The 26,800-nt window shown below is 48.8% G+C and overlaps 1 protein-coding gene across 3 annotated transcripts in view; it reads right to left on the reverse strand.

Annotated features, from left to right (window-relative positions):
- Positions 1-1,216: 1,216 nt before the first annotated feature.
- Positions 1,217-26,800, reverse strand: part of dnal1 (dynein, axonemal, light chain 1) — a 37,462-nt gene continuing 11,878 nt past the window's right edge. For all 3 annotated transcript variants that reach the window (XM_070877386.1, XM_070877387.1, XM_070877388.1), the window contains 2 exons: positions 4,967-5,107; positions 1,217-1,916 (listed from right to left, as the gene is read on the reverse strand). In XM_070877386.1, coding sequence (XP_070733487.1) covers positions 1,873-1,916; positions 4,967-5,107 — 185 coding nt within the window. In that variant the 3' untranslated portion in view covers positions 1,217-1,872. The remainder of the gene's footprint in view (positions 1,917-4,966; positions 5,108-26,800) is intronic.

The following is a 26,800-nucleotide window of genomic DNA, read 5'->3' on the forward strand; positions in this document are numbered from 1 at the left end:
TCCTCACCTCCTCCCCACCCTCGCCCCCCCCCACAAATCTCCTCACCCCCCCCCACCTCCCCTCTCCCCTCCTCCTCCTCCCAAATCTCCTCCTCCTCCTCCCAAATCTCCTCCTCCTCCTCCCAATCCCTCTCCCAAATCTCCTCCTCCTCCCAAATCTCCTCCTCCTCCTCCCAAATCTCCTCCTCCTCCTCCCAAATCTCCTCCTCCTCCTCCCAAATCTCCTCCTCCTCCTCCCCCACTCTCCTCCTCCTCCTCCCAAATCCTCCTCTCTCCTCCCAAATCTCCTCCTCCCTCCTCCCCAAATCTCCTCCTCCTCCTCCCAATCTCCTCCTCCTCCTCCCAAGCTCCTCCTCCTCCTCCAAATCTCCTCCTCCTCCTCCCAAATCTCCTCCTCCTCCTCCCAAATCTCCTCCTCCTCCTCCCAAATCTCCTCCTCCTCCTCCCAAATCTCCTCCTCCTCCTCCCAAATCTCCTCCTCCTCCTCCCAAATCTCCTCCTCCTCCTCCCAAATCTCCTCCTCCTCCTCCCAAATCTCCTCCTCCTCCTCCCAAATCTCCTCCTCTCCTCCTCCTCCCAAATCTCCTCCTCCTCCTCCTCCCAAATCTCCTCCTCCTCCTCTCCCAAATCTCCTCCTCCTCCTCCCAAATCTCCTCCTCCTCCTCCCAAATCTCCTCCTCCTCCTCCCCCCAAATCTCCTCCTCCTCCTCCTCCCAAATCTCCTCCTCCTCCTCCTCCTCCTCCTCCTCCCAAATCTCCTCCTCCTCCTCCTCCTCCCAAATCTCCTCCTCCTCCTCCTCCCAAATCTCCTCCTCCTCCCAAATCTCCTCCTCCTCCTCCTCCCAAATCTCCTCCTCCTCCTCCTCCCAAATCTCCTCCATCTGATATAAATTTGAAAATAAAAACGGACCTGTAGAGGGCAGGTGTTAGACTCCTGATTAACATCGGCTGGGGTCCTGACGGATGGTTGCTGCCCGAGAAACGAGACAGGCAAATTTCACTGTTGCCCGAGTGCACGATCCACCTCACTGCTAAATTCGTCAGCTTTGCGCCTGTTTTAAGCCTAGAAAAACAGCTGCAATGCATACCAATTTCTACCCCGATGTCTTCAGTAGTGGAGGTGGTGAAAGGGCACAGGGTAGAAGGGAGGGAGGGAGGGAGGGAGGGAGGGAGGGAGGGAGGGAGGGAGGGAGGGAATCAGTAGAAAGAAAAGACATTGGAAAGATAATTATCTTTAATAGCTACCAGAATAAATCATTTTTCACAAGATAGCACTTACAAGTACATCATCTTCTGGTAAATAATTTTGTATAAAACAGATAAAAAGCACCGTACAAAAACAAGTCACAATCTGGACTGAGCTGGACAGAAGGAGCACGAAGAAAAGCTACTTTCTATCGCACAAGAAGCAGGGCAAGGGCCTATTCCACAAGCAACATCACATTCCCGAGCTACATAACGGCCTTGTAACAACACCCCAGAATTCATTTATAATTACAAATAAGTTAAAACTAAAAAAACTAACTTCAAGTACTCTACCAGAAATGAGCAAGTGTTTACCATGTAGATAAACAATGTTTATAAAGTTAATGCATTTGTCACACAAATTTAAAAAAAATTATTACTGTTAGCGGCTGAAACAGACACAGAAATATTTAGGAGCTGGTCACTGGATTCCAGACGAGCTCGGTGCTTCAACAAACACAACAAAACTCACAAAGCAATATAATGGCGAACGCGCTAAGAAACGCCAAGATACCGCGGTTTGTGAGCATCTCGAGATGCTGTCCAGTCGCACGGAGGGGTGCAGAAAGTGCAAAGGTGGAGGAGGGCGTTGGGAGGTCTTTCAGACATCAGCCAGAGAGATGGGCGTTAATCTTCACCCTCCTCGTCTTCTTGTTTAATGACGGGGACCCCTAAATTTACAACAGGTTAGATTGTCAGAAATTTGTTTCTTTGCCTTCGAAACAGACAAAGCAAGTGGGACAGTCACTCACCCGAGTCCAGCGAGTGGAGCTCACCATTCCACTCAAACAGCGGGGGCCAAATTGCCCCTTTATTAGAGGCCCATTAGTGCCTCTGGGGGAGGGGACTTTTCACCCAAAGGGGGGGGGGGGGCAAACTGCCTCCCAGGAAATTGCCCAGGAGTTTGCGTCGCCGTGCACGCTGACCCCTCCCCATCCCTCCCCTCGCCGGCCCCACGCCAACCCCTCCCCGCCACATGCCGGCCCGTCCCCTTGTCGCCCCACGCTGACCCCTCGATGCCCCGCGCCCTCGTCACCCCGCCCCGGCCCCTCCCAGATCCCACGCTGGCCCCTCCCAGATCTCATGCCGACCCCTCGTCGCCCCGCGGTGGAAATTGCCCGGCAGGTCGCGAAGCTGGCCGATATCTGCTCTCAGGGCACCAGTTAAAGGGGAAGGCACCAGTGCCCCAGCCCGCCATCTTTTTGGGATTGCTGACTCTCGGGGCGGCTGCACGACGATAGCCCTAGTGTGGTCTGGGCCGCCAGCATGCAGCCCAGCACTCCGTCTTGGGTGGCAGGCTGCTGGCCAGGTCCAACGCTTGTGGCCTAGTGGAAGCCATCAGAGGCCTTGCAGAGAGCGCAGCAGCCCTCCCCTTGAAGCGAAGGGGAGGTGCGTTGGAGCTCATCAGTCAGTTTGACTCACTGCCCCAGCAACCGCTCCTAAAGACAGTGGAGCGTGGGAGAGTGCGCTCCGCTTCCTTTGAGCGGCGTTAAGCCGAATTCAGCAGCGGGGGCGGAACTTCTGTGCCTGGCGCTGAAAGTTCCGACCCCAATCAGGGTGCAGGGCAATTTCGCCCCCAGCATTTCTATGGCGCCTTTCACAGCCAATGAAGCACTTTTGAAGTGTAGTCACTGTTGCAATGTAGGAATCGTGCCAGCCAAATTGCACACAGCAAGATCCCACAAACAGCAATGAGATAAATGAATTAAACTGCTTTGATAATGTTGCTTGGGAGAACTCCCCTGTTCTTCTTTCAATAGTGCCACGGGATTTTTTACATCCACCCGAGGGGGCAGACGGGGCCTCAAGGTCTCATCCAAAAGACGTCACCTCCGACAGTGCAACACTCCCTCAGCGCTGCACTGGAGTGTCAGCCTGGATCGTGTGCTCAAATTCTTGGAGCGGGGCTTGAACCCACAGCCTTCTGATTCAGTTATCATCATAGGCAGTCCCTCGAAACGAGGATGACTTGCTTCCACGCCAAAAAAGGATGAGTTCACAGGTGTTTCAATGAAGAAACTAATATTCCAGGTCCCGAACTACATCCTGAAGGGTGGAAGATGCCTGTAAATGGATTTTTTTAACGTGTGGTGACCGTTGCACACCAGCCACCACACGGGCTTGACAGAGCTAGGTCTTGGTCCAATAGCAAGGATTAACCAAGACGACTGGAGATCAGTTCTGCTGCACGGACCTAATGCGTGCATACAATCGCAGTGTGGGCTGGTCCGTGCTGCCCCTGGGCCCTCGCCTCTACTGGGCATCGAAGACATCCCTGTACAATCTCTTGCCACGATCTCGCTGCTCCTGCTGTATCTGCCCACGCTCCAATCACCGACCTGCACCTTGATGACGTCCCTCTTCGCTGGCATTGCCTTCCTGCACCAGCTCGCGCTGTACCTTGCCGTGGTACACCTCCACGCTGTCCAGGGGCCGCTCACCACTCCTTTTATGGCCCCGACCTGCGATCATAGGCGAGTGTGCTACCCACTGAGCCACAGCTGACCCCTTGCCCTTTTTATTTGGTTATATGGGACTCTTCCCTAATTAATGTGCGTGCTACGTACAGACATAGAAAACAGGGCCATTTGCAAAAACTGCAAACTACGTAGAATTACATAGAATATACAGCATAGAAACAGCCTACATTTCACCCAAATTCTTTACTGGATCTATTAGTGACTATTTACAGCAGCCCCAGTTTTGGACTCCCCAAGTAAAAACATCTCTGTCTACCATATCGAACCCACCAAAATGTCTAAGGCCTCTAACAGGGCACCCTTCAACCTTCGAGAAAAAGGAGAGAGAGCACCAGCCTGTAGAATCTGTCCTGATAGTTAAAACCTCTCAGTTTTGGTATCATCCTTGTAAACCTTGCTCGCACCTTCTCTAGTGCCTCTGTATCCTTTTTATAACATGGAGGCCAGAACTGGGCACAGTATTCTGTGGCCTGAACTATTCTCAGTGATGTGTCAAAATCCACTTTGCTTGAAGTCATGAAATGATCACTGTTGCTGTGACCCAGCTCTCCCCTCACATACAGCTGAGCCGGTCAGAAAGGGAAATCACCAAGTCAGACTCCACCACTATGCGGCAGTGTGCAGTGCCTCACATCTCCGATATCCACTCTGTAAAGATCTGACTTGCTTAGCTCTCAGTCGGTATTCTCTTGGTCAGCCTCCCTCCTTGCATCCTCCATAAACTTGAGCTCATCCAAAACTGCGCCGTGTCCTAACTCGCACCAAGTCCCGCTCACCCATCACCCCTGTACTCGCTGACATACATTGGCTCACAGTCCGCCAACACCTTAATTTTAAAATTCTGGTTTTCAAATGCCTCCAGGGCCTCGCTCCTCCCCATCTCTGTAAAACTCCTCCAGCCCTACAACACTCCAAGACCTCTGCATTCAACAACAATAACTGGTAAACACCCTTTGATTGCCTGCTCTAATATTGTCATATTTTGTCCGATTACACTCCTGTGAAATGCCTTGCGACATTTTACTACATTAAAGGCGCCATATAATTGCAAGTTATTTGATTTGTGATGGCTGCTGACATTGTATAACTTCACATACTGTTTTTACTGGAATGAGAGGGGATTCCGATTTAAATTGTATTAATCCACATTACCACAGGAGTTGACTAGGTCTTGTGTGCGCAAGAGTGAGCGCTGCGATTGTTCATGTCTACAACAGACGTAACGGGCAAATTTAACATACCGTCCAGCTTTTTCAGCCTAGTGAGCCTCTTTGTTGCTTCATCCACCCAGCTGCCTTCAGATGAGTATTTCTCTTCAATAGGGTTCCCTACAAAGACGAGGTCGACCAGGTTAGGAAGATCGGCCAGCTTGCTGAACTCACCTAAAGGTTAAATGAAGAATACAGTAAAAGCTGTGTGAATACAAGCCAGCAAGAGGCAGAGAAGGAAGCAGAGCAAGACCGAGGAGGCAGTGAGCGAGAGAGGTGGGGTGGGGAAGAGCAGAGAGGGGGGGGGGGAAGAGCAGAGAGGGGGGGGGGGGGGAAGAGCAGAGAGGGGGGGGGGGGGGGGGAAGAGCAGAGAGGGGGTGGGGAAAGAGCAGAGAGGGGGTGGGGAAAGAGCAGAGAGGGGGTGGGGAAGAGCAGAGAGGGGGTGGGGAAGAGCAGAGAGGGGGTGGGGAAGAGCAGAGAGGGGGTGGGGAAGAGCAGAGAGGGGGTGGGGAAGAGCAGAGAGGGGGTGGGGAAGAGCAGAGAGGGGGTGGGGAAGAGCAGAGAGGGGGTGGGGGAAGAGCAGAGAGGGGGTGGGGAAGAGCAGAGAGGGGGTGGGGAAGAGCAGAGAGGGGGTGGGGAAGAGCAGAGAGGGGGTGGGGAAGAGCAGAGAGGGGGTGGGGAAGAGCAGAGAGGGGGTGGGGAAGAGCAGAGAGGGGGTGGGGAAGAGCAGAGAGGGGGTGGGGAAGAGCAGAGAGGGGGTGGGGAAGAGCAGAGAGGGGGTGGGGAAGAGCAGAGAGGGGGTGGGGAAGAGCAGAGAGGGGGTGGGGAAGAGCAGAGAGGGGGTGGGGAAGAGCAGAGAGGGGGTGGGGAAGAGCAGAGAGGGGGTGGGGAAGAGCAGAGAGAGGGGGTGGGGAAGAGCAGAGAGGGGGTGGGGAAGAGCAGAGAGGGGGTGGGGAAGAGCAGAGAGGGGGTGGGGAAGAGCAGAGAGGGGGTGGGGAAGAGCAGAGAGGGGGTGGGGAAGAGCAGAGAGGGGGTGGGGAAGAGCAGAGAGGGGGTGGGGAAGAGCAGAGAGGGGGTGGGGAAGAGCAGAGAGGGGGTGGGGAAGAGCAGAGAGGGGGTGGGGAAGAGCAGAGAGGGGGTGGGGAAGAGCAGAGAGGGGGTGGGGAAGAGCAGAGAGGGGGTGGGGAAGAGCAGAGAGGGGGTGGGGAAGAGCAGAGAGGGGGTGGGGAAGAGCAGAGAGGGGGTGGGGAAGAGCAGAGAGGGGGTGGGGAAGAGCAGAGAGGGGGGGGGAAGAGCAGAGAGGGGGGGGAAGAGCAGAGAGGGGGGGGGAAGAGCAGAGAGGGGGGGGGAAGAGCAGAGAGGGGGGGGGAAGAGCAGAGAGGGGGGGGGAAGAGCAGAGAGGGGGGGGGAAGAGCAGAGAGGGGGGGGGAAGAGCAGAGAGGGGGGGGGAAGAGCAGAGAGGGGGGGGGAAGAGCAGAGAGGGGGGGAAAGAGCAGAGAGGGGGGGAAAGAGCAGAGAGGGGGGGAAAGAGCAGAGAGGGGGGGAAAGAGCAGAGAGGGGGGGGAAGAGCAGAGAGGGGGGGGGAAGAGCAGAGAGGGGGGGGGAAGAGCAGAGAGGGGGGGGGGAAGAGCAGAGGGGGGGGGGGAAGAGCAGAGAGGGGGGGGGAAGAGCAGAGAGGGGGGGGGAAGAGCAGAGAGGGGGGGGGAAGAGCAGAGAGGGGGGGGGAAGAGCAGAGAGGGGGGGGGAAGAGCAGAGAGGGGGGGGGAAGAGCAGAGAGGGGGGGGGAAGAGCAGAGAGGGGGGGGGAAGAGCAGAGAGGGGGGGGGAAGAGCAGAGAGGGGGGGGGGAAGAGCAGAGAGGGGGGGGGGAAGAGCAGAGAGGGGGGGGGGAAGAGCAGAGAGGGGGGGGGAAGAGCAGAGAGGGGGGGGGAAGAGCAGAGAGGGGGGGGAAGAGCAGAGAGGGGGGGGGGAAGAGCAGAGAGGGGGGGGGAAGAGCAGAGAGGGGAGGGGGGAAGCAAAGAAAGGGCGCGCAGGCGAGGGCGCGAGGTGGCAGGGAGAGGGGGAGGCGGGTGGCAGGGAGAGGGGGAGGCGGGTGGCAGGGAGAGGGGGAGGCGGGTGGCAGGGAGAGGGGGAGGCGGGTGGCAGGGAGAGGGGGAGGCGGGTGGCAGGGAGAGGGGGAGGCGGGTGGCAGGGAGAGGGGGAGGCGGGTGGCAGGGAGAGGGGGAGGCGGGTGGCAGGGAGAGGGGGAGGCGGGTGGCAGGGAGAGGGGGAGGCGGGTGGCAGGGAGAGGGGGAGGCGGGTGGCAGGGAGAGGGGGAGGCGGGTGGCAGGGAGAGGGGGAGGCGGGTGGCAGGGAGAGGGGGAGGCGGGTGGCAGGGAGAGGGGGAGGCGGGTGGCAGGGAGAGGGGGAGGAGGGTGGCAGGGAGAGGGAGAGGAGGGAGGCAGAGAGGGGGAGAAAATAAGAACATAAAAATTAGGAACAGGACTAGGCCATCTAGCCCCTCGAGTCTGCTCCGCCATTCAACAAGATCATGGCTGATCTGGCCGTGGACTCAGCTCCACTTTCCTGCCCTCCCCCCGTAACCCTTAATTCCCTTATTGGTTAAAAATCTATCTGTGACTTGAATACATTCAATGAGCTAGCCTCAACTGCTTCCTTGGGCAGAGAATTCCACAGATTCACAACCCTCTGGGAGAAGAAATACCTTCTCAACTCAGTTTTAAATTGGCTCCCCCATATTTTGAGGCTGTGCCCCCTAGTTCTAGTCTCCCTGACCAGTGGAAACAACCTCTCTGCCTCTATCTTGTCTATCCCTTTCATGATTTTAAATGTTTCTCTAAGATCACCCCTCATCCTTCTGAACTCCAACAAGTAAAGACCAGTCTACTCAATCTATCATCATAACGTAACCCTCTCATCTCCAGAATCAGCCGAGTGAATCGTCTCTGTACCCCCTCCAAAGCCAGTACATCCTTCCTTAAGTAAGGTGACCAAAACTGCCCGCAGTACTCCAGGTGCGGCCTCACCAATACCCTGTACAGTTGCAGTCAGACCTCCCTACTTTTGTACTCCATCCCTCTCGCAATGAAGGCCAACATTCCATTCACCTTCCTGATTACCTGCTGCACCTGCAAACTAACTATGCACAAGGGACCAAAAAGAGTTTCATGCACAAGGGAGAGGAGGGAGGCAGAGAGAGGGAGAGGATGGAGGCAGTGCGTGAGTGAGGCAGTGGGTCAGAGGGTCAGAGCCACAACCTAAAGCCAATATTAAATTGATTAAACACTGAGAATTGCCACCCTTGATCTAAATTCTATACAAATTTCAGGGGTACAATTGCCGATATTCCAGTCTATCATTGGACTGTGAGAATATACCTTTGAATACACCACGGGGACAACAACTGACACGATTTTGTATCGGTCTTCCTGGTAGAAGACACTAAAAACATCCCAATAGTGGATAATCAAGGGACTATAGGGAAGGGGGAACTTAAGATAATCACGGTCACTGAAGAAGTAGTACTCGGTAAAATAATGGGACTAAAGGTGGACAAGTCCCCTGGACCTGATGACCTGCATTCTACAGTCTTAAAAAAAGTGGCTGCAGAGATAGTGGATGCATTGGTTGTAATCTACCAAGTTCCCTGGATTCTGGGGAGGTCCCAGCAGGATGAAAAACCGCAAATGTAACGCCCCTATTTCAAAAAAGAGGCAAACAAAAAGCAGGAAACTATAGACCAGTTAACCGAACATGTGTCGTTTGGAAAATGCTGCCGTCCATTATTAAGGAAGCAGTAGTTGGAAAAGCATAATTCAATCAAGCAGAGTCAGCATGGTTTTATGAAAGGGAAATTGGGTTTGACAAATTTGCTGGAGTTCTTTAAGGATGCAACGAACAGGGTGGATAAGAGGGAACCAGTGGATGTGGTGTATTTGGATTTCCAGAAGGCATTCGATAAGGTGCCACATAAAAGGTTACTGCACAAGATAAAAGTTCACAGGGTTGGGGTAATATATTAGCATGGATAGAGGACTGGCTAACTAACAGAAAACAGAGTCGGGATAAATGGGTCATATTCCGGTTGGCAACCAGTAACTAGTGGGGTGCCACAGGGATTGATGCTGGGGCCTCAATTACTTACAATCTTTATTAATGACTTGGATGAAGGGACCAAGTGTAACGTAGCCAAGTTTGCTGATGATACAAAGATGTGTGGGAAAGCAAATTGTGAGGAGGACACACAAAATCTGCAAAGGGATATAGACAGGCTAAGTGAGTGGGCAAAAATTTGGCAGATGGAGTATAATGTGGGAAAATGAGAGATTATCCACTTTGGCAGAAAAAATGGAAAAGCAAATTATAATTTAAATGGAGAAAAATTGCAAAGTGCTGCAGTACAGAGGGACCTGGGAATCCTTGCGCATGAAACATAAAAAGTTAGTATGCAGGTACAGCAAGTAATCAGGAAGGTAAATGGAATGTTGGCCTTTATTGCAAGGGGGATGGAGTATAAAAGCAGAGAAGTCCCACTACAGTTATGCAGAGTATTGGTGAGGCCACACCTGGAGTACTATGTACAGTTTTGGTCTCCGTATTTAGGGAAGGATATACTTGCATTGGAGGCTGTTCAGAGAAGGTTCACTAGGTTGATTCCGGAGATGAGGGGGTTGACTTATGAGGATAGGTTGAGCCTATACTCATTGGAGGTCAGAAGAATGAGAGATGATCTTATCGAAACATGTAAGTTAATGAGGGGCTCGACAAGGTGGATGCAGAGAATATTTCCACACATTGAGGAAACTAAAACTCGGGGACACAGTCTCAGGATCAGAGGCCACCCATTTAAAACTGAGAAGAGGAGGAATTTCTTCGCTGAAAGGGTTGTCGATCTGTGAAATTCTCTGCCCCAGAGAGCTGTGGAGGCTGTGTCACTGAATATATTTAAGGCGGAGATAGAGAAATTTTTGAGCGTTAAGGGAATGAAGGGTTATGGGAAGCGGGCAGGGAAGTGGAGCTGAGTCCATGATCAGATCAGCCATGATCTTATTGAATGGCGGAGCAGGCTCGAGGGATCAAATGGCCTGCTCCTGCTCCTATTTCTTATGTTGTTATGTTAATCAGATTGCGGCTGTAAAATGAAGGGTTGCATCACAGGGAAGCCCCTACGAGATCGGAACTGGCGTCCAGCCCAGAGAGGGCGGATAAATGTCTGTTCAGGATCCAAAGCGATTTGAGATTAGGCAACAGGCTGCACTGCACACTGCTCGCTAACGGTTATGTATGCAAACTTTGTAATAGTGCAAGACTTGCCACCAGGGGGCGCACCTGTTGGAGATCCAAGGGTCACCTGCACACCTCGTGCAAGCGAGCATGAAAGGTTGTCTGCCAGGCTGCTTCTTCACTCTGGAGTTTGATTAAAGAGACTAAGGTCACATCAGTTTGAGCTTACAGCATACAGTCTTGTGGAGTTATTCTGAACATAACACTATCACTGGGTGGAGAGTGGAACAAAAAGGGAGATTCAAGACCCCTCTGCTGCTGGTAGATGTACATGGTATGGGCAAGGGGAGGATTTGATGCCGAGTTTGATGTGGGCGTCACTGGCAAGGCCAGCATTTATTGCCCATCCCTAATTGCCCTGGAGGTGGTGGTGTTAAGCCGCCTTCTTGAACCGCTGCAGTCCGTGTGGTGGAAGTACTCCCACAGTGCTGTTAGGTATTCCAGGATATTGAATTGACGACTATGAAGGAATGGTGATGTATTTCCAAGTCAGGATGGTGTGTGACTTGGAGATAGTGGTGTTCCCATGCACCTGCTGCCCTTGTCCTTCTGTGTGGGAGATGGTCGAAAAAGCCTCGTCAAGTTACAACATCTTGTAGATGCTACACATTGCAGCCACATTGCGCTGGTTGTGGCGGAAGTGCGTATTTAAGGTGCTGGATGGACTGCTTTGTCCTGGATGCTGTCGAGTCTCGAGTGTTGTACTCATCAAGGTAAGTGGAGAGTATTCCATCACATTCCTGACTGGTGTCTTGTGAGGGGTGGAAAGGCTTTGAGGAGTCAAGAGGCGAGTCACTCATCACAGAATAACCAGCCTCTGGTCTGTTCTTTTAGCCACGGTATTTATGTAGGTGGTCCAGTTATGTTTCTGGTCAATGATGACCCCTTGGATGTTGATGGTGGGGGATTTAATGATGGTAATGCCATTGAATGTCAAGAGGAGGTGGTTAGGCTCTCACTTGTTGGAGATGGTCATTGCCTGGCACTTGTGTGGCGCGAAGGTTACTTGCCACTTATCAGCCCAAGCCTGAATGTCGTCCAGGTCTTACTGCATGCGGGCATGGACTGCTCCATTATCTGAGAAATTGCCAAATGAACTGAACATTGCACAATCAGCAAACATCCCCACTTCTGACCTTATGATGGAAGGAAGGTCATTGATGAAGCAGCTGGAGATGGTTGGGCCTCGGACACTGCCCTGAGGAACTCCTGCAGCAATAGAAACATAGAAATTTACAGCACAGAAGGAGGCCATTTCGGCCCATCGTGTCTGCGCCAGCCAACAAAGAGCCGCACAGCCCTTGGTCAGCAGCCCTGAAGGTTACATATAAACCTATGAACAATGACGGAAAGACAAAGAGCACCCAGCCCAACCAGTCCGCCTCACACAACTGCGACACCCCTTATACTAAAACATTCTACACTCCACCCCAACCGGAGCCATGTGATATCCTGGGTGATGCAAAAACTAGATTAAAAACCCAGGCCAATTTAGGGAGAGAGAGAGAGAGAGAGAGTCTGGAAAATTCCTCTCCGACCCATCCAGGCGATCGAAACTAGTCCAGGTGATCACCCTGGCTGTACTAGATTCCTTGCAGTACTCATCATTAATACTGCATTGGCCAACAAAAGGTCATCCAGTCTAATCCCAATTACCAGCTCTAGGTCTGTAACCCTGCAGGTTACGGCACTTTAAGTGCCCATCCAACCATCTCTTAAAAGTGGCGAGGGTTTCTGCATCCACCACTCTTCCAGGCAGAGAGTTCCAGATCCCCACAACCCTCTGTGCAAAGCACCCCCACCCCCCCCCACAAACCTTCCACCACCAACTTTAAAACGATGCCTCCTCGCCCCTCCACCAATAGAAATAGGCCCTTACTATCCACTATGTCCAGGCCCCTCAATATTTTGTACACCTCAATGAGGTCTCCTCTCAACCTCCTCTGCTTCAATGAGAACAAACCCAGCCTATCCAATATGTCAAGCATAACCTCCCTGCTCTTATATTCTTTGCCTCGGCTAATAATGGCAAGCATTCCGTATGCCTTCTTAACCATCTGGTCTGCTACTTTCAAGGATCTGTGGACAAGCACTCCAAGGTTCCTTTGTTCATCTACACTATTAAGTGGCCTACAGCTTAATGTATACACCCTTTCCTTATTAGCCCTCCCAAGGTGCATCACCTCGCACTTCTCTGAATTAAATTCCATTTGCCATTTGCTCTGCCCACCTGATCAATAGAAACATAGAAAATAGATGCAGGAGTAGGCCATTCAGCCCTTCAAGCCTGCACCACCATTCAATATGATCATGGCTGATCATGCAACTTCAGTACGCCATTCCTACTTTCTCTCCATACCTCTTGATCCCTTTAGCTGTAAGGGCCACATCTAACTCCCTTTTGAATATATCTAACGAACTGGCTTCAACAACTTTCTGTGGTAGAGAATTCCACAGGTTCACAATTCTCCGAGTGAAGAAATTTCTCCTCATCTCGGTCATAAATGGCTTACCCCTTATCCTTAGACTGTGACCCCTGGTTCTGGACTTTCCCAACATTGGGAACATTCTTCCTGCATCTAACCTGTCCAGTCCTGTCAGAATGTTATATGTTTCTATGAGATCCCCTCTCATCCTTCTAAATTCCAGTGAATATAAGCCTAGTCAATCCAGTCTTTCTTCATATGTCAGTCCTGCCATCCCGGGAATCAGTCTGGTGAACCTTCGCTGCACTCCCTCAATAGCAAGAATGTCCTTTCTCAGATTAGGAGACCAAAACTGAACACAATATTCAAGCTGTGGCCTCACCAAGGCCCTGTACAACTGCAGGGCCTCCCTGCTCCTGGACTCAAATCCTTTCGCTATGAAGGTCAACATGCCATTTGCCTTCTTCATCTGCATGCCAACTTTCAATGACTGATGTACCCTCCCCTTTTCCTAATCTGTCACCATTCAGATAATAATCTGCCTTCCTGTTTTTGCCACCAAAGTGGATAACCTCACATTTATCTACATTATACTGCATCTGCCATGCATTTGCCCACTCACCTAACCTGTCCAAGTCACCCTGCAGCCTCTTAGCATTCTCCTCACAGCTCACATTGCCACCAAGCTTAGTGTCATCTACAAACTTGGAAATATTACATTCAATTCCTTTGTCCAAATCATGAATGTATATTGTAAATAGCTGGGGTCCTAGGACTGAACCTTGCGGCACCCCATTAATCACTGCCTGCCATTCTGAAAAGGACCCGATTGTTCCTACTCTTTGCTTTCTGTTTGCCAACCAGTTCTCTATCCACATCAATACATTACCCCCAATACCATGTGCTTTCATTTTGCACACCAATCTCTTATGTAGGACTTTGTCAAAAGCCTTTTGAAAGTCCAAATACACCACATCCACTGGTTCTCTCTTGTCCACTCTACTAGTTACATCCTCAAAAAATTCTAGAAGATTTGTCAAGCATGATTTCCCTTTCATAAATCCATGCTGACCTGGACCGATCCTATCACTGCTTTCCAAATGAGCTGCTATTACATCTTTAATAATTGATTCCAACATTTTCCCCACTACCGATGTCAGGCTAACCAGTCTATAATTCCCTGTTTTCTCTCTCCCTCCTTTTTTAAAAAAAAAAGTGGTGTTACATTAGCTACCCTCCAATCTATAGGAGCTGATCCAGAGTCTATAGAACGTTGGAAAATGACCACCAATGCATCCACCATTTCTAGGGCCACTTCCTTAAGTACTCTGGGATGCAGACTATCAGGCCCTGGGGATTTATCAGCCTTCAATCCCATTAATTTCCCGAACACAATTTCCTGACTAAAAACGATTTCCTTCAGTGCTTCCTTCTCGCTAGACCCTCGGTCCCCTAGTATTTCCGGAAGGTTATTTGTGTCTTCCTTACTGAAGAATCAAAGTATTTGTTCAATTGGTCTGCCATTTCTTGGTTGGTTCCCCATTATAAATTCACCTGATCCTGACTGAAGGGACCTACATCTTCACTAATCTTTTTCTCTTCACATATCTATAGAAGCTTTTGCAGTCAGTTTTTATGTTCCCTGCAAGCTTCCTCTCATACTCTATTTTCCCCCTCCTAATTAAACCCTTTGTTCTCCTCTGCTGAATTCTAAATTTCTCCCAGTCCTCCAGTTTGCTGCTTTTTCTGGCCAATTTTTATGCCTCTTCCTTGGATTAACACTATCCCTAATTTCCTGTTAGCCACGGTTGAGCCACCTTCCCCGTTTTATTTTTACACCAGACAAGGATGTGCAATTGTTGAAATTCATCCATGTAATCTCTAAATGTCTGCCATTGCCTATCCACTGTCAACCCTTTAAGTATCATTCGCCAGTCTATCCTAGCCAATTCACGTCTTATACCATCAAAGTTACCCTTCTTTAATTTCAGGACCCCAGTCTCTGAGTTAACTGTGTCACTCTCTATCTTAATGAAGAATTCTACCATATTATGGTCACTCTTCCCCAAGGGGCCTCGCACAACAAGATTGCTAATTAATCCTTTTTCATTTACCCTCCCCCCCAAAATGCCCTGCATCCACTCGGTGACATCCTTGACCCTGGCACCAGGGAGGCACAAAACCATTCGGGAGTCATGTCTACAGCTGCAGAAACGCCTGTTTGTTCCCCTAATTATAGAATCCCCTATCAATAGGGCTCTTTTATTTTTCGTCCCTCCCCCCTGTGGTACCTTGGAATTGGCTCTGGCTGCACTCCCCAGAGGCACCATCATCCTTACCGATACTCAAAAGTGAATATCGGTTTGAAAGCGAGATGGACTCACTGGGAGACTCCTGCACTACCTGCCTAGCGTACTTACTACGTCTGGTGGTCACCCACTTCCCCTCTATGTGCACGCTTTTTAAGCTGCGGGGTGACCACCTCCTGAAACGTGCTATCCATGTAGCTCTCAGCCTCGCGGATACACCGTATTGACTCCACCCGCTGCTCCGCGGAGCTCGAGCAGTTGAAGCTGGAGACGCCTCCTGCACACAGTTGTCTAAGCTGCACGAAGCGTCCAGGACTTCCCACATGCCACAGGGTGTGCACTCCATGGGATTGAGCTGCCCTGCCATCCCTCAAGTTAGACTTATCTAGTTTAAAATCTAATAGAGAGAAAAGAGGTACTTACCAACTCACCTCACCGACCTCTGTGGCCTCCCGAACTCCCGAACTCATAGACCTCTGCCGGAACTCGGACTCTCCTGGAATGTCCTGGGGCTGAGACGATTGGCCTCCAACAACCACCTTCCTTTGTGTTAAATATGACTCTAGCCAGTGGAGCAATTTCCTCGGTTCCCATTAACTTCAATTTTACTAGGGCTCCTTGGTACCATACTCAGTCAAATGCTGCCTTGATGTCAAGGGTAGACACTCTCACCTCACCTCTGTATTTCAGCCATTTTGTCCATGTTTGGACCAAGGCTGTAATGAAGTCTGGAGCCAAATGATCCTGGCAGAATGCAAACTGAGCATCGGTGAGCAGGTTATTAGTGAGCAAGTGCTGCTTGATAACACTGTTGACATCTTCCATCACCTTGCCGATGATTGAGAGTAGACTGATGGAGCGGTAATTGGCCGGAGTGGATTTGTCCTGCTTTTTGTGGACACGATATACCTGGACAGTTCTGCATTTTGTTGGGTAAATATGCCAGTGTTGTAACTGTACTGCAACAGCTTGGCTCGAGGCACGGCTATTCTGGAGCACAAATCTTCAGCACAACAGCTGGGATGTTGTTGGGGCCCAAAGCCTTTGTTGTATCCAGTGCGCTCAGTTGTTTCTTGGTATCACATGGAGTGAATCAAATTGGCTGTAGACTGGTGGGGACCTCAGGAGGAGGCAGAGATAGATCATCCACTCGGCACTTCTGGCTGAAGATGGTTGCAAAGGCTTCAGTCTTGTCTTTTGCACTTGCGTACTGGGCTCCGCCATCATTGAGGATGGGGATGTTCATGGAGCCTCCTCCTCCCGTTAGTTGTTTAAATGTTCCCCACCATTCACGACTGGATGTGGCAGGACTGCAGAGCTTTGATCTGATCCGTTGGTTGTGGGATTGTTTAGCTCTGTCTATAGCATGCTGCTTCCGCTGTTTAGCATGCATGTAGTCCTGTGTTGCAGTTTCCCCAGGTTGGCACCTCATTTACAGATACGTCTATTGCTGCTGCTGGCATGCTCTTCTACACTCCGCATTGAACCAGGGTTCGTTCCCTGGCTTGTAAGAGTGAGGGATATGCCAGGCCATGAGGACAGAGAGTATGGTGGAATACAATTCTGCTGCTGATGGCCCACAGCGCCTCAGATGCCCAGTTTTGAGCTGCTAGATCTGTTCTGAATCTATCCCATTTAGCATGATGGTAATGCCATACAACACGATGGAGGGTGTCCTCAGTGTGAAGATGGGACTTTGTCTCCACAAGGACTGTGCTGTGATCACTGCTACCAATGCTGTCATGGACACATGCATCCACGACAGGTAGATTGGTGATGACAAAGTCAAGTAGATTTTGCCTTCACATTGGTTCTCTCACCACCTGCTGCTGGCCCAGAATGGCAACTATGTCAGCAGTGGTGATGGAAATTGAAGTCCCCCACCCAAAGTACATGCTGTGCCCTTGCTACCTTGGTGCTTCTTCCAAGTGGTGTTCAACATGGAGGAGTACTGATTCATCAGCTGAGGGAGGGCAGTAGTCAACAGGAGGTTTCCTTGACCATGCTTGACCTGATTCCATGAGACTTCATGGGGTCCAGAATCAATGTTGAAGACTCCAAGCACCAGTCCTCCCGAGTGCATACCAGTGCCACCACCTCAGGCGGGTCTGTCCTTCCGGTGGAACAGGATGTACCGGAGTTGGTGGATGAGTCTGGGATGTAGGCTGAAGGATATGATCAATCCTGTGAGTATGACTATGTCAGGCTGTTATTTGACTAGTCTCTGGGACAGCTCTCCCAATTTTGGCACAAATCCTCAGATGTTAGTGAGGAGGACATTGCAGGATCAGCCGGGATGGGACATTTTAGGATTTCCTGAGGACATAAAGCACTGTATAAATGCCAAGTGGAGTCTTTGTCAGTGAGGGGGCAAATGAGTTCATAGTGCCAATCTCTCAAGCATGCGATAGGAGATGACATCCCCGAGGGGTGCACAAGTATTGACTGTGACACAATAGGATAGACGCCCGGCATTGACAGGTTAGGTCCTGAGCCTTAGAGGTGGAATATTAATGAGGGGTCAAAAAATAATACAAGCAAAAGCATCAAAATAGATCATCAAAGCATTAAGAGGGTGAAATTCAAACCGGATTCCTCATTCTGTACATGCATCATTGTTTTTTCCAGCAAAATTACTGACAGGAAGAATTTGATACCTCAGAGTTGCATTAGTCTGATATTGCATAAATGTAGAACGACTAGAGAAATTCATTATTGGAAGGTGATCACTGCGTTATAGAGCAGCTCAAGTCTGAAATAGGTCGATTCTGCCACCTCACCAGTAACATTTCGTCCCTTCCCATCTGTAAATCCTGATGCAGCACATTGAAGTATTATCTGCAGCTGCCTCTGCTTTAATATTGATGAAACCAAAATGGAAAGGGCTGGAGACATTCAGCGGCTTGGGTAGTTTCACTCGAGACACTTCAGTACTCTGTTGGAACGGTGACAGCCGTGGCTCAGTGGGCAGCACACTCGCCTGTGAGTCAGAAGGTTGTGGGTTCAAGTCCCACTCCAGGAACTTGAGCACAAAATCTAGGCTGACGCTCCACTGCAGTGCTGAGGGAGTGCTGCCCTGTTGGAGGTGCCGTCTTTCAGATGAGACGTTAAACCAAGGCCCGTCTGCTCTCTCAGGTGGATGTAAAAGATCCCATGGCACTTTCAAAGAAGAGCAGGGGAGTTCTCCCCGGTGTCCTGGCCAATATTTATTCCTCAATTAACATAACAAAACAGATTATCTGGTCATTATCACATTGTTGTTTCTGGGATCTTGCGGTGCACAAATTGGCTGCCACATTTCCTAAATAACAGTAACTACACTTCAAAAGTATTTCATTGGCTGTAAAGCACTTTGGGATGCCCCATGGTCATGAAAGGCGCTATATAAATACAAGTTGTTTCTTTCTTGCTTGCTTTCAGGGTTGCCCAGTGTTCATCCTACCCTGTTGTTTCCTACACAAAGTGCAGGCCTGTCAAGTCTCGCTCATTTGCATTTCAAATTCTACCTGATTGGATGCTCTTCACTCCTAAAAATTAAAAAGGTTAAAAATGGATATGTGACCTGTCTCACTATGATTGACACTGTTGAGTATCACCCGTGGCTCAGTGGGTAGCATACTCACCTCTGAGTCAGAAGGTTGTGGGTCCCACTCCAGGGACTTGAGCACCAAAAAAGAAAATCTAGGCTGACACTCCGGTGCAGTGCTCAGGGAGGTGCCATCTTTCAGAGGAGACATTAAACTGAGGCTCCGTCTACCCTCTCAGGTGGACGTAAAAGATCCTAAGGCACTATTTCGAAGAAGAACAGGGGAGTTATCCCCAGTGTCCTGCCCAATATTTATCCCTCAATCAACATAACAAAACAGATTAAGAATATAAGAACATAAGAATTAGGAACAGAAGTAGGCCATCTAGCCCCTCGAGCCGGCTCCGCCATTCAACAAGATCATGGCTGACCTGGCCGTGGACTCAGCTCCACTTACCCGACCGCTCCCTGTAACCCTTAATTCCCTTATTGGTTAAAAATCGATCTATCTGTGATTTGGATACATTCAATGAGCTAGCCTCAACTGCTTCCTTGGGCAGAGAATTCCACAGATTCACAACCCTCTGGGAGAAGAAATTGCTTCTCAACTCGGTTTTAAATTGGCTCCCCCGTATTTTGAGGCTGTGCCCCCTATTTCTAGTCTCCCCGACCAGTGGAAACAACCTCTCTGCCTCTATCTTGTCTATCCCTTTCATTATTTTAAATGTTTCTATAAGATCACCCCTCATCCTTCTGAACTCCAACAAGTAAAGACCCAGTCTACTCAATCTATCATCATAAGGTAACCCCCTCATCTCCGGAATCAGCCTCGTGAATCGTCTCTGTACCCACTCCAAAGCTAGTATATCCTTCCTTAAGTAAGGTGACCAAAACTGCACGCAGTACTCCAGGTGCGGCCTCACCAATACACTGTACAGTTGCAGCAGGACCTCCCTGCTTTTGTACTCCATCCCTCTCGCAATGAAGGCCAACATTCCATTCGCCTTCCTGATTACCTGCTGCACCTGCAAACTAACTTTTTGGGATTCATGCACAAGGACCCCAGGTCCCTCTGCACCACAGCATGTTGTAATTTCTCCCCATTCAAATAATATTCCCTTTTACTGTTTTTTTTCCCCCAAGGTGGATGACCTCACATTTTCCGACATTGTATTCCATCTGCCAAACCTTAGCCCATTCGCTTAACCTATCTAAATCTCTTTGCAGCCTCTCTGTGTCCTCTACACAACCCACTTTCCCACTAATCTTTGTGTCATCTGCAAATTTTGACACTACACTCTGTCCCCTCTTCCAGGTCATCTATGTATATTGTAAACAGTTGTGGTCCCAGCATCGATCCCTGTGGCACACCACTAACCACCGATTTCCAACCCGAAAAGGACCCATTTATCCCGACTCTCTGCTTTCTGTTAGCCAGCCAATTCTCGATCCATGCTAATACATTTCTGCTGACTCCGCGTACCTTTATCTTCTGCAGTAACCTTTTGTGTGGCACCTTATCGAATGCCTTTTGGAAATCTAAATACACCACATCCATCAGTACACCTCTATCCACCATGCTCGTTATATCCTCAAAGAATTCCAGTAAATTAGTTAAACACGATTTCCCCTTCATGAATCCATGTTGCGTCTGCTTGATTGCACTATTCTTATCTAGATGTCCCGCTATTTCTTCCTTAATGATAGCTTCAAGCATTTTCGCCACTACAGATGTTAAACTAACCGGCCTATAGTTACCTGCCTTTTGTCTGCCCCCTTTTTTAAACAGAGGCGTTACATTAGCTGCTTTCCAATCCGCTGGTACCTCCCCAGAGTCCAGAGAATTTTGGTAGATTATAACGAATGCATCTGCTATAACTTCCGCCATCTCTTTTAATACCCTGGGATACATTTCATCCGAACCAGGGGACTTGTCTACCTTGAGTCCCATTAACCTATCCAGCACCACCCCCTGAGTGATAGTGATTATCTCAAGGTCCTCCCTTCCCACATTCCCGTAACCAGCAATTTTTGGCATGGTTTTTCTGTCTTCGACTGTGAAGACCGAAGCAAAATAATTGTTTAAGGTCTCAGCCATTTCCACATTTCCCATTATTATATCCCCCTTCTCATCTTCTAAGGGACTTAGTCACTCTTTTCCGTTTTATATATCGGTAAAAGCTTTTACGTTTTGCGCAAGTTTACTTTTGTAATCTATCTTTCCTTTCTTTATTGCTTTTTTCATCATTCTTTGCTGTCGTTTAAAATTTTCCCACTAACCTTGGCCACCTTATACGCATTGGTTTTTAATTTGATACTCTCCCTTATTTCCTTGGTTATCCACGGCTGGTTATCCCTTCTCTTACCGCCCTTCTTTTTCACTGGAATATATTTTTGTTGAGCACTATGAAAGAGCTCCTTAAAAGTCCTCCACTGTTCCTCAATTGTGCCACCGTTTAAGTCTGTGTGTCCAGTCTACTTTAGCCAACTCTACCCTCATCCCACTGTAGTCCCCTTTGTTTAAGCATAGTATGCTCGTTTGAGACACTGCTTCCTCACCCTCGATCTGTATTACAAATTCAACCATACTGTGATCACTCATTACGAGAGGATCTTTTACGAGGAGATTGTTTAATATTCCTGTCTCATTACACAGGACCAGATCTAAGATAGCTTGCTCCCTTGTAGGTTCTGTAACATACTGTTCTAAGAAACAATCCCGTATGCATTCTATGAATTCCTCCTCAAGGCTACCCCATGCGATTTGACCAATCGATATGTAGGTTAAAATCCCCCATGATTACTGCCGTTCCTTTTTCACATGCCTCCATTAGTCCCTTGATTATTGCCTGCCCCATGAAGTTATTATTTGGGGGCCTATAAACTACGCCCACCAGTGACTTTTTCCCCTTACTATCTCTAATCTCCACCCACAATGATTCAACATTTTATTCATTAGAGCCAATATCGTCTCTCACAACTGCCCTGATATCATCCTTTATTAACAGAGCTACCCCACCTCCTTTCCCTTCTTGTCTATCTTTCCGAATTGTCAGATACCCCTGTATGTTTAATTCCCAGTCTTGGCCCCCCTGCAACCACATTTCTGTAATGGCCACCAAATCATACCCATTTGTAATGATTTGTGCCGTCAACTCATTTACTTTATTTCGAATGCTGCGAGCGTTTAGGTAGTGTTTTAATACTAGTTTTTAAACCATGATTTTTAGTTTTGACCCCTCCTGCAGCCCCTTTATATTCATACATATTGTCCCTTCCTGTCACCTTGTGGTTTACACTTACCCCAGTGCTACTCTGCTCTGTTGCCTCCTGCCTTTTGCATTCTTTCTTGGGGTCCTGTTCATCTGAGTTCTCACCCACTAACTAGCTGAGCCCTCTCCTGGGTTCCGAATACTCCTTGCATTGAGGCACCGAGCTTTCATGCTTGCCTTTTTATTACATTTTGACCCTTTAGAATTTTGCTGTACAGTGGCCCTTTTTGTTTTTTGCCTTGGGTTTCTCTGCCCTCCACTTTTATTCATCTCCTTTCTGTCTTTGGTTTTGTCTCCATTTTGTTTCCCTCTGTCTCCCTGCATTGGTTCCCATCCCCCTGCCATATTAGTTTAACTCCTCCCCAACAGCACTAGCAAACACTCCCCCTAGGACATTGGTTCCGGTCCTGCCCAGGTGCAGACCATCCGGTTTGTACTGGTCCCACCTCCCCCAGAACCAGTTCCAATGCCCCAGGAATTTGAATCCCTCCCTGCTGCACCACTGCTCAAGCCACGTATTCATCTCAGCTATCCTGCGATTCCTACTCTGACTAGTTCGTGGCACTGGTAGCAATCCTGAGATTACTAATTTTGAGGTCCTACGTTTTAATTTAGCTCCTAGCTCCTTAAATTCGTCTCGTAGGGCCTCATCCCTTTTTTTTACCTATATCGTTGGTACCAATGTGCACCACGACAACTGGCTGTTCACCCTCCCTTTTCAGAATGTTCTGCACCCATTCCGAGACATCCTTGACCCTTGCACCAAGGAGGCAACATACCATCCTGGAGTCTCGGTTGCGGCCGCAGAAACGCCTATCTATTCCCCTTACGATTGAATCCCCTATTACTATCGCTCTCCCACTCTTTTTCCTGCCCTCCTGTGCAGCAGAGCCAGCCACGGTGCCATGAACTTGGCTGCTGCTGCCCTCCCCTGATGACTCATCCCCCTCAACAGTACTATCTGGTCATTATCACATTGCTGTTTGTGGGAGCTTGCTGTGCGCAAATTGGCTGCCGCATTCCCCACATTACAACAATGACTACAATCCAAAAGTACTTAATTGGCTGTAAAGTGCTTTGAGACGTTCAGTGGTCGTGAAAGGCACTATATAAATGCAAGTCTTTCTTTCTACAGAGCCTCAAAATAGGCACATTACTGCAGTCAGCAAGCTTTAACAAAGTCACAAAAAACATATCGATCGTGGCTCAGTGATATCGCTCTTGCCTCAGAATCAGAAGATTATGGGCCCATATCAAACTCCAGAGACTTGAGCCTGTAATCTAGGCTGACACTCCAGCGCAGCACTGTGGGAGCACTGCACTGTCAGAGTTGCCGTCTTTCGAATGATACGTTAAACCAGATCCCATGGCACTATTTTGAAGAAAAGTTTCCTCCGGTGGCCAATATTTATCCAACACCTAAAAGCAGATTATCTAGCCATTATCACATAGAAACATAGAAAATAGGAGCAGCAGTAGGCCATTCGGCCCCTCGAGCCTGCACTGCCATTCCATATGATCATGGCTGATCCTCTATCTCAACACCATATTCCCACTTTTTCCCCATACCCCTTGATACCTTTTGTTTCTAGAAATCTATCTATCTCCCTCTTAAATATATTCAGTGACTTGGCCTCCACAGCCTTCTGTGGTAGAGAATTTCACAGGTTCACCACCCTCTGAGTGAAAACATTTCTCCTCATCTTGATCCTAAATTTCCTACCCCATATCCTGAGATTGTGACCCCTTGTTCTAGACTTCCCAGCCAGGGGGAAACATAGAAACATAGAAAGTAGGTGCAGGAGTAGGCCATTCAGCCCTTTGAGCCTGCACCACCATTCAATATGATCATGGTTGATCATGCAACTTCAGAACCCCATTCCTGCTTTCTCTCCATACCCCTTGATCCCTTTAGTCGTAAGGGCCACATCTAACTCCCTTTTGAATATATCTAACAAACTGGCCTCAACAACGTTCTGTGGTAGAGAATTCCACAGGTTCACAATTCTCTGAGTGAAGAAGTTTCTCCTCATCTCAGTCCTAAATGGCTTACCCCTTATCCTTAGACTGTGACCCCTGGTTCTGGACTTCCCCAACATCGGGAACATTCTTCCTGCATCTAACTTGTCCAATCCCATCCGAATTTTATATGAGATCCCCTCATTCTTCTAAATTCCAGTGAATATAAGTCGAGTCAATCCAGTCTTTCTTCATATGTCAGTCCTGCCATCCCAGGAATCAGTCTAGTGAACCTTTGCTGCACTCCCTCAATAGCAAGAATGTCCTTCCTCAGATTAGGAGACCAGAAATGCACACAATACTCTAGGTGTGGTCTCACCAAGGCCCTGTACAACTGCAGTAAGACCTCCTTGCTCCGATACTTAAATCCCCTCGCTGTGAAGGCCAGCATGCCATTTGCTTTCTTTACTGCCTACTGTACCTGCATGCCTACTTTCAATGACTGATGTACCCTGACACCCAGGTCTCGATGCATCTCCCCTTTTACTAATCGGTCACCGTTCAGATAATATTCTGCCTTCCTGTTTTTGCAACCAAAGTGGATAACCTCACACTTATCCACATTATACTGCATCTGCCATGCATTTGCCCATTCACCTAACCTGTCCAAGTCCCCCTGCAGCCTCCGAGCATCCTCCTCGCTGCTCGCACTGCCACCCAGCTTAGTGTCATCTGCAAACTTGGAGACATTACATTCAATTCCTTCGTCTAAATCATTAATGTATATTGTAAATAGCTGGGGTCCCAGCACTGAACCCTGACCCTGCGGCACCCCACTGGTCATTGGCCTGTCATTCTGAAAGGGACCCGTTTATTCTCACTCTTTGCTTCCCATCTGCCAACCAGTTCTCTATCCACGTCAGTACATTACCCCCAATACCATGTGCCTTAATTTTGCACACTAATCTCTCGTGTGGACCTTATCAAAAGCCTTTTGAAAGTCCAAATACACCACATCCACTGGTTCTTCCTTATCCACTCCACTAGTTACATTCTCAAAAAATTCTAGAAGATTTGTAAGCTGGGTGGGGATGTGAGCTGTGAGGAGGATGCCAAGAGGCTGCAGGGTGACTTGGACAGGTTAGGTGAGTGGGCAAATATATGGCAGATGCAGTAGTATTTGGATAAATGTGAGGTTATTCACTTTGGGGGCAAAAACACGAAGGCAGAATATTATCTGAATGGTGGCAGATTAGGAAAAGGGGAGTTGCAACGAGACCTGGGTGTCACGGTACATCAGTCATTGAAAGTTGGCATGCAGGTACAGCAGGCGGTGAAGAAGGCAAATGGCACATTGGCCTTCATAGCTCGGGGATTTGAGTATAGGAGCAGAGAGGTCTTACTGCAGTTGTACAGGGCCTTGGTGAGGCCTCATCTGGAATATTGTGTTCAGTTTTGGTCTCCGAATCTGAGGAAGGACGTTCTTGCTATTGAAAGAGTGCAGCGAAGGTTCACCAGACTGATTCCAGGGATGGCAGGACTGACATGAAAAAAGACTGGATCAATTGGGCCTGTATTCACTGGAGTTTAGAAGGATGAGAGGAGATCTCATAGAAACATATAAAATTCTGACGGGACTGGACAGGTGAGATGCAGAAAGAATGTTCCCGATGTTGTGGAAGTCCAGAACCAGGGGACACAGTCTAAGGATAAGGGGTAAGCCATTTAGGACTGAGATGAGGAGAAACTTCTTCACTCAGAGTTGTTAACCTGTAGAATTCTCTACCACCGAGAGTTGTTGATGCCAGTTCATTGGATATATTCAAGAGGGAGTTAGATATGGCCCTTACTGCTAAGGGGATCAAGGGGTATGGAGAGAAAGCAGGAAAGGGGTACTGAGGTGAATGATCAGCCATGGAGATGCAGGCTCGAAGGGCCAAATGGCCTAATCCTGCACCTATTTTCTATGTTTCTACGATTTCCCTTTCATAAATTCATGCTGACTTGGACCGATCCTGTCACTGTTTTCCAAATGCGCTGCTTTTACATCTTTAATAATTGATTCCAACATTTTCCCCACTACCGATGTCAGGCTAACCAGTCTATAATTCCTTGTTTTCTCGCTCCCTCCCTTTTTTAAAAAGTGGGGTTACATTAGCTACCCTCCAATCCATAGGAACTGAACCAGAGTCTATAGAATTTTGGAAAATGACTACCAATGCATCCACTATGTCTAGGGCCACTTCCTTAAGTACTCTGGGATGCAGACTATTAGGCCCTGGGGATTTATCGGCCTTCAGTCCCTTCAATTTCCCCAACACCATTTCCTGACTAATAAGGATTTCCCTCAGTTCCCCCTTCTCACTAGACCCTCAGTCCCCTAGCATTTTCGGGAGGTTATTCGTGTCTTCCTTAGTGAAGACAGAACCAAAATATTTGTTCAATTGGTCTGCCATTTCTTTCTTCCCAATTATGAATTCCCCTGATTCTGACTGCAAGGGACCTTACATTAGTCTTCACTAATCTTTTTCTCTTCACATATCTATAGAAGCTTTTGCAGTCAGTTTTTATGTCCCCTGCAAGCTTACTCTCATACTCTATTGTCCCCCCACCTAATTAAACCCTTAGTCCTCCTCTGCTGAATTCTAAATTTCTCCCAGTCCTCAGGTTTGCTGCTTTTTCTGGCCAATTTATATGCCTCTTCCTTGGATTTAACACTTTCCCTAATTTCCCTTGTTAGCCAAGGTTGAACCACCTTCCCTTTTTTATTCCTATGCCACACAGGGATGTACAACTGTTGTAGTTCATCCATGTGATCTTTCAATGTCTGGCATTGCCTATCCACCGTCAACTCTTTAAGTATCATTCTCCAGTCTATCCTAGCCAATTCATGTCTCATACCGTCGAAGTTTCTTTTCTTTAAGTTCAGGACCCTAGTCTCTGAATTAACTGTTTCACTCTCCATCTTAAATGAAGAATTCTACCATATTTGGTCACTCTTCCCCAAGGGGCCCATCCTCCCCACATCCAGTCTTTCCAACCCAGTTAGAATTTTATACGTTTCAATGAGATCCCCTCTCATTCTTCTAAATTC

Source organism: Pristiophorus japonicus, chromosome 4 (assembly GCF_044704955.1).
Source record: "Pristiophorus japonicus isolate sPriJap1 chromosome 4, sPriJap1.hap1, whole genome shotgun sequence".
Lineage (NCBI taxonomy): Eukaryota > Metazoa > Chordata > Chondrichthyes > Pristiophoridae > Pristiophorus > Pristiophorus japonicus.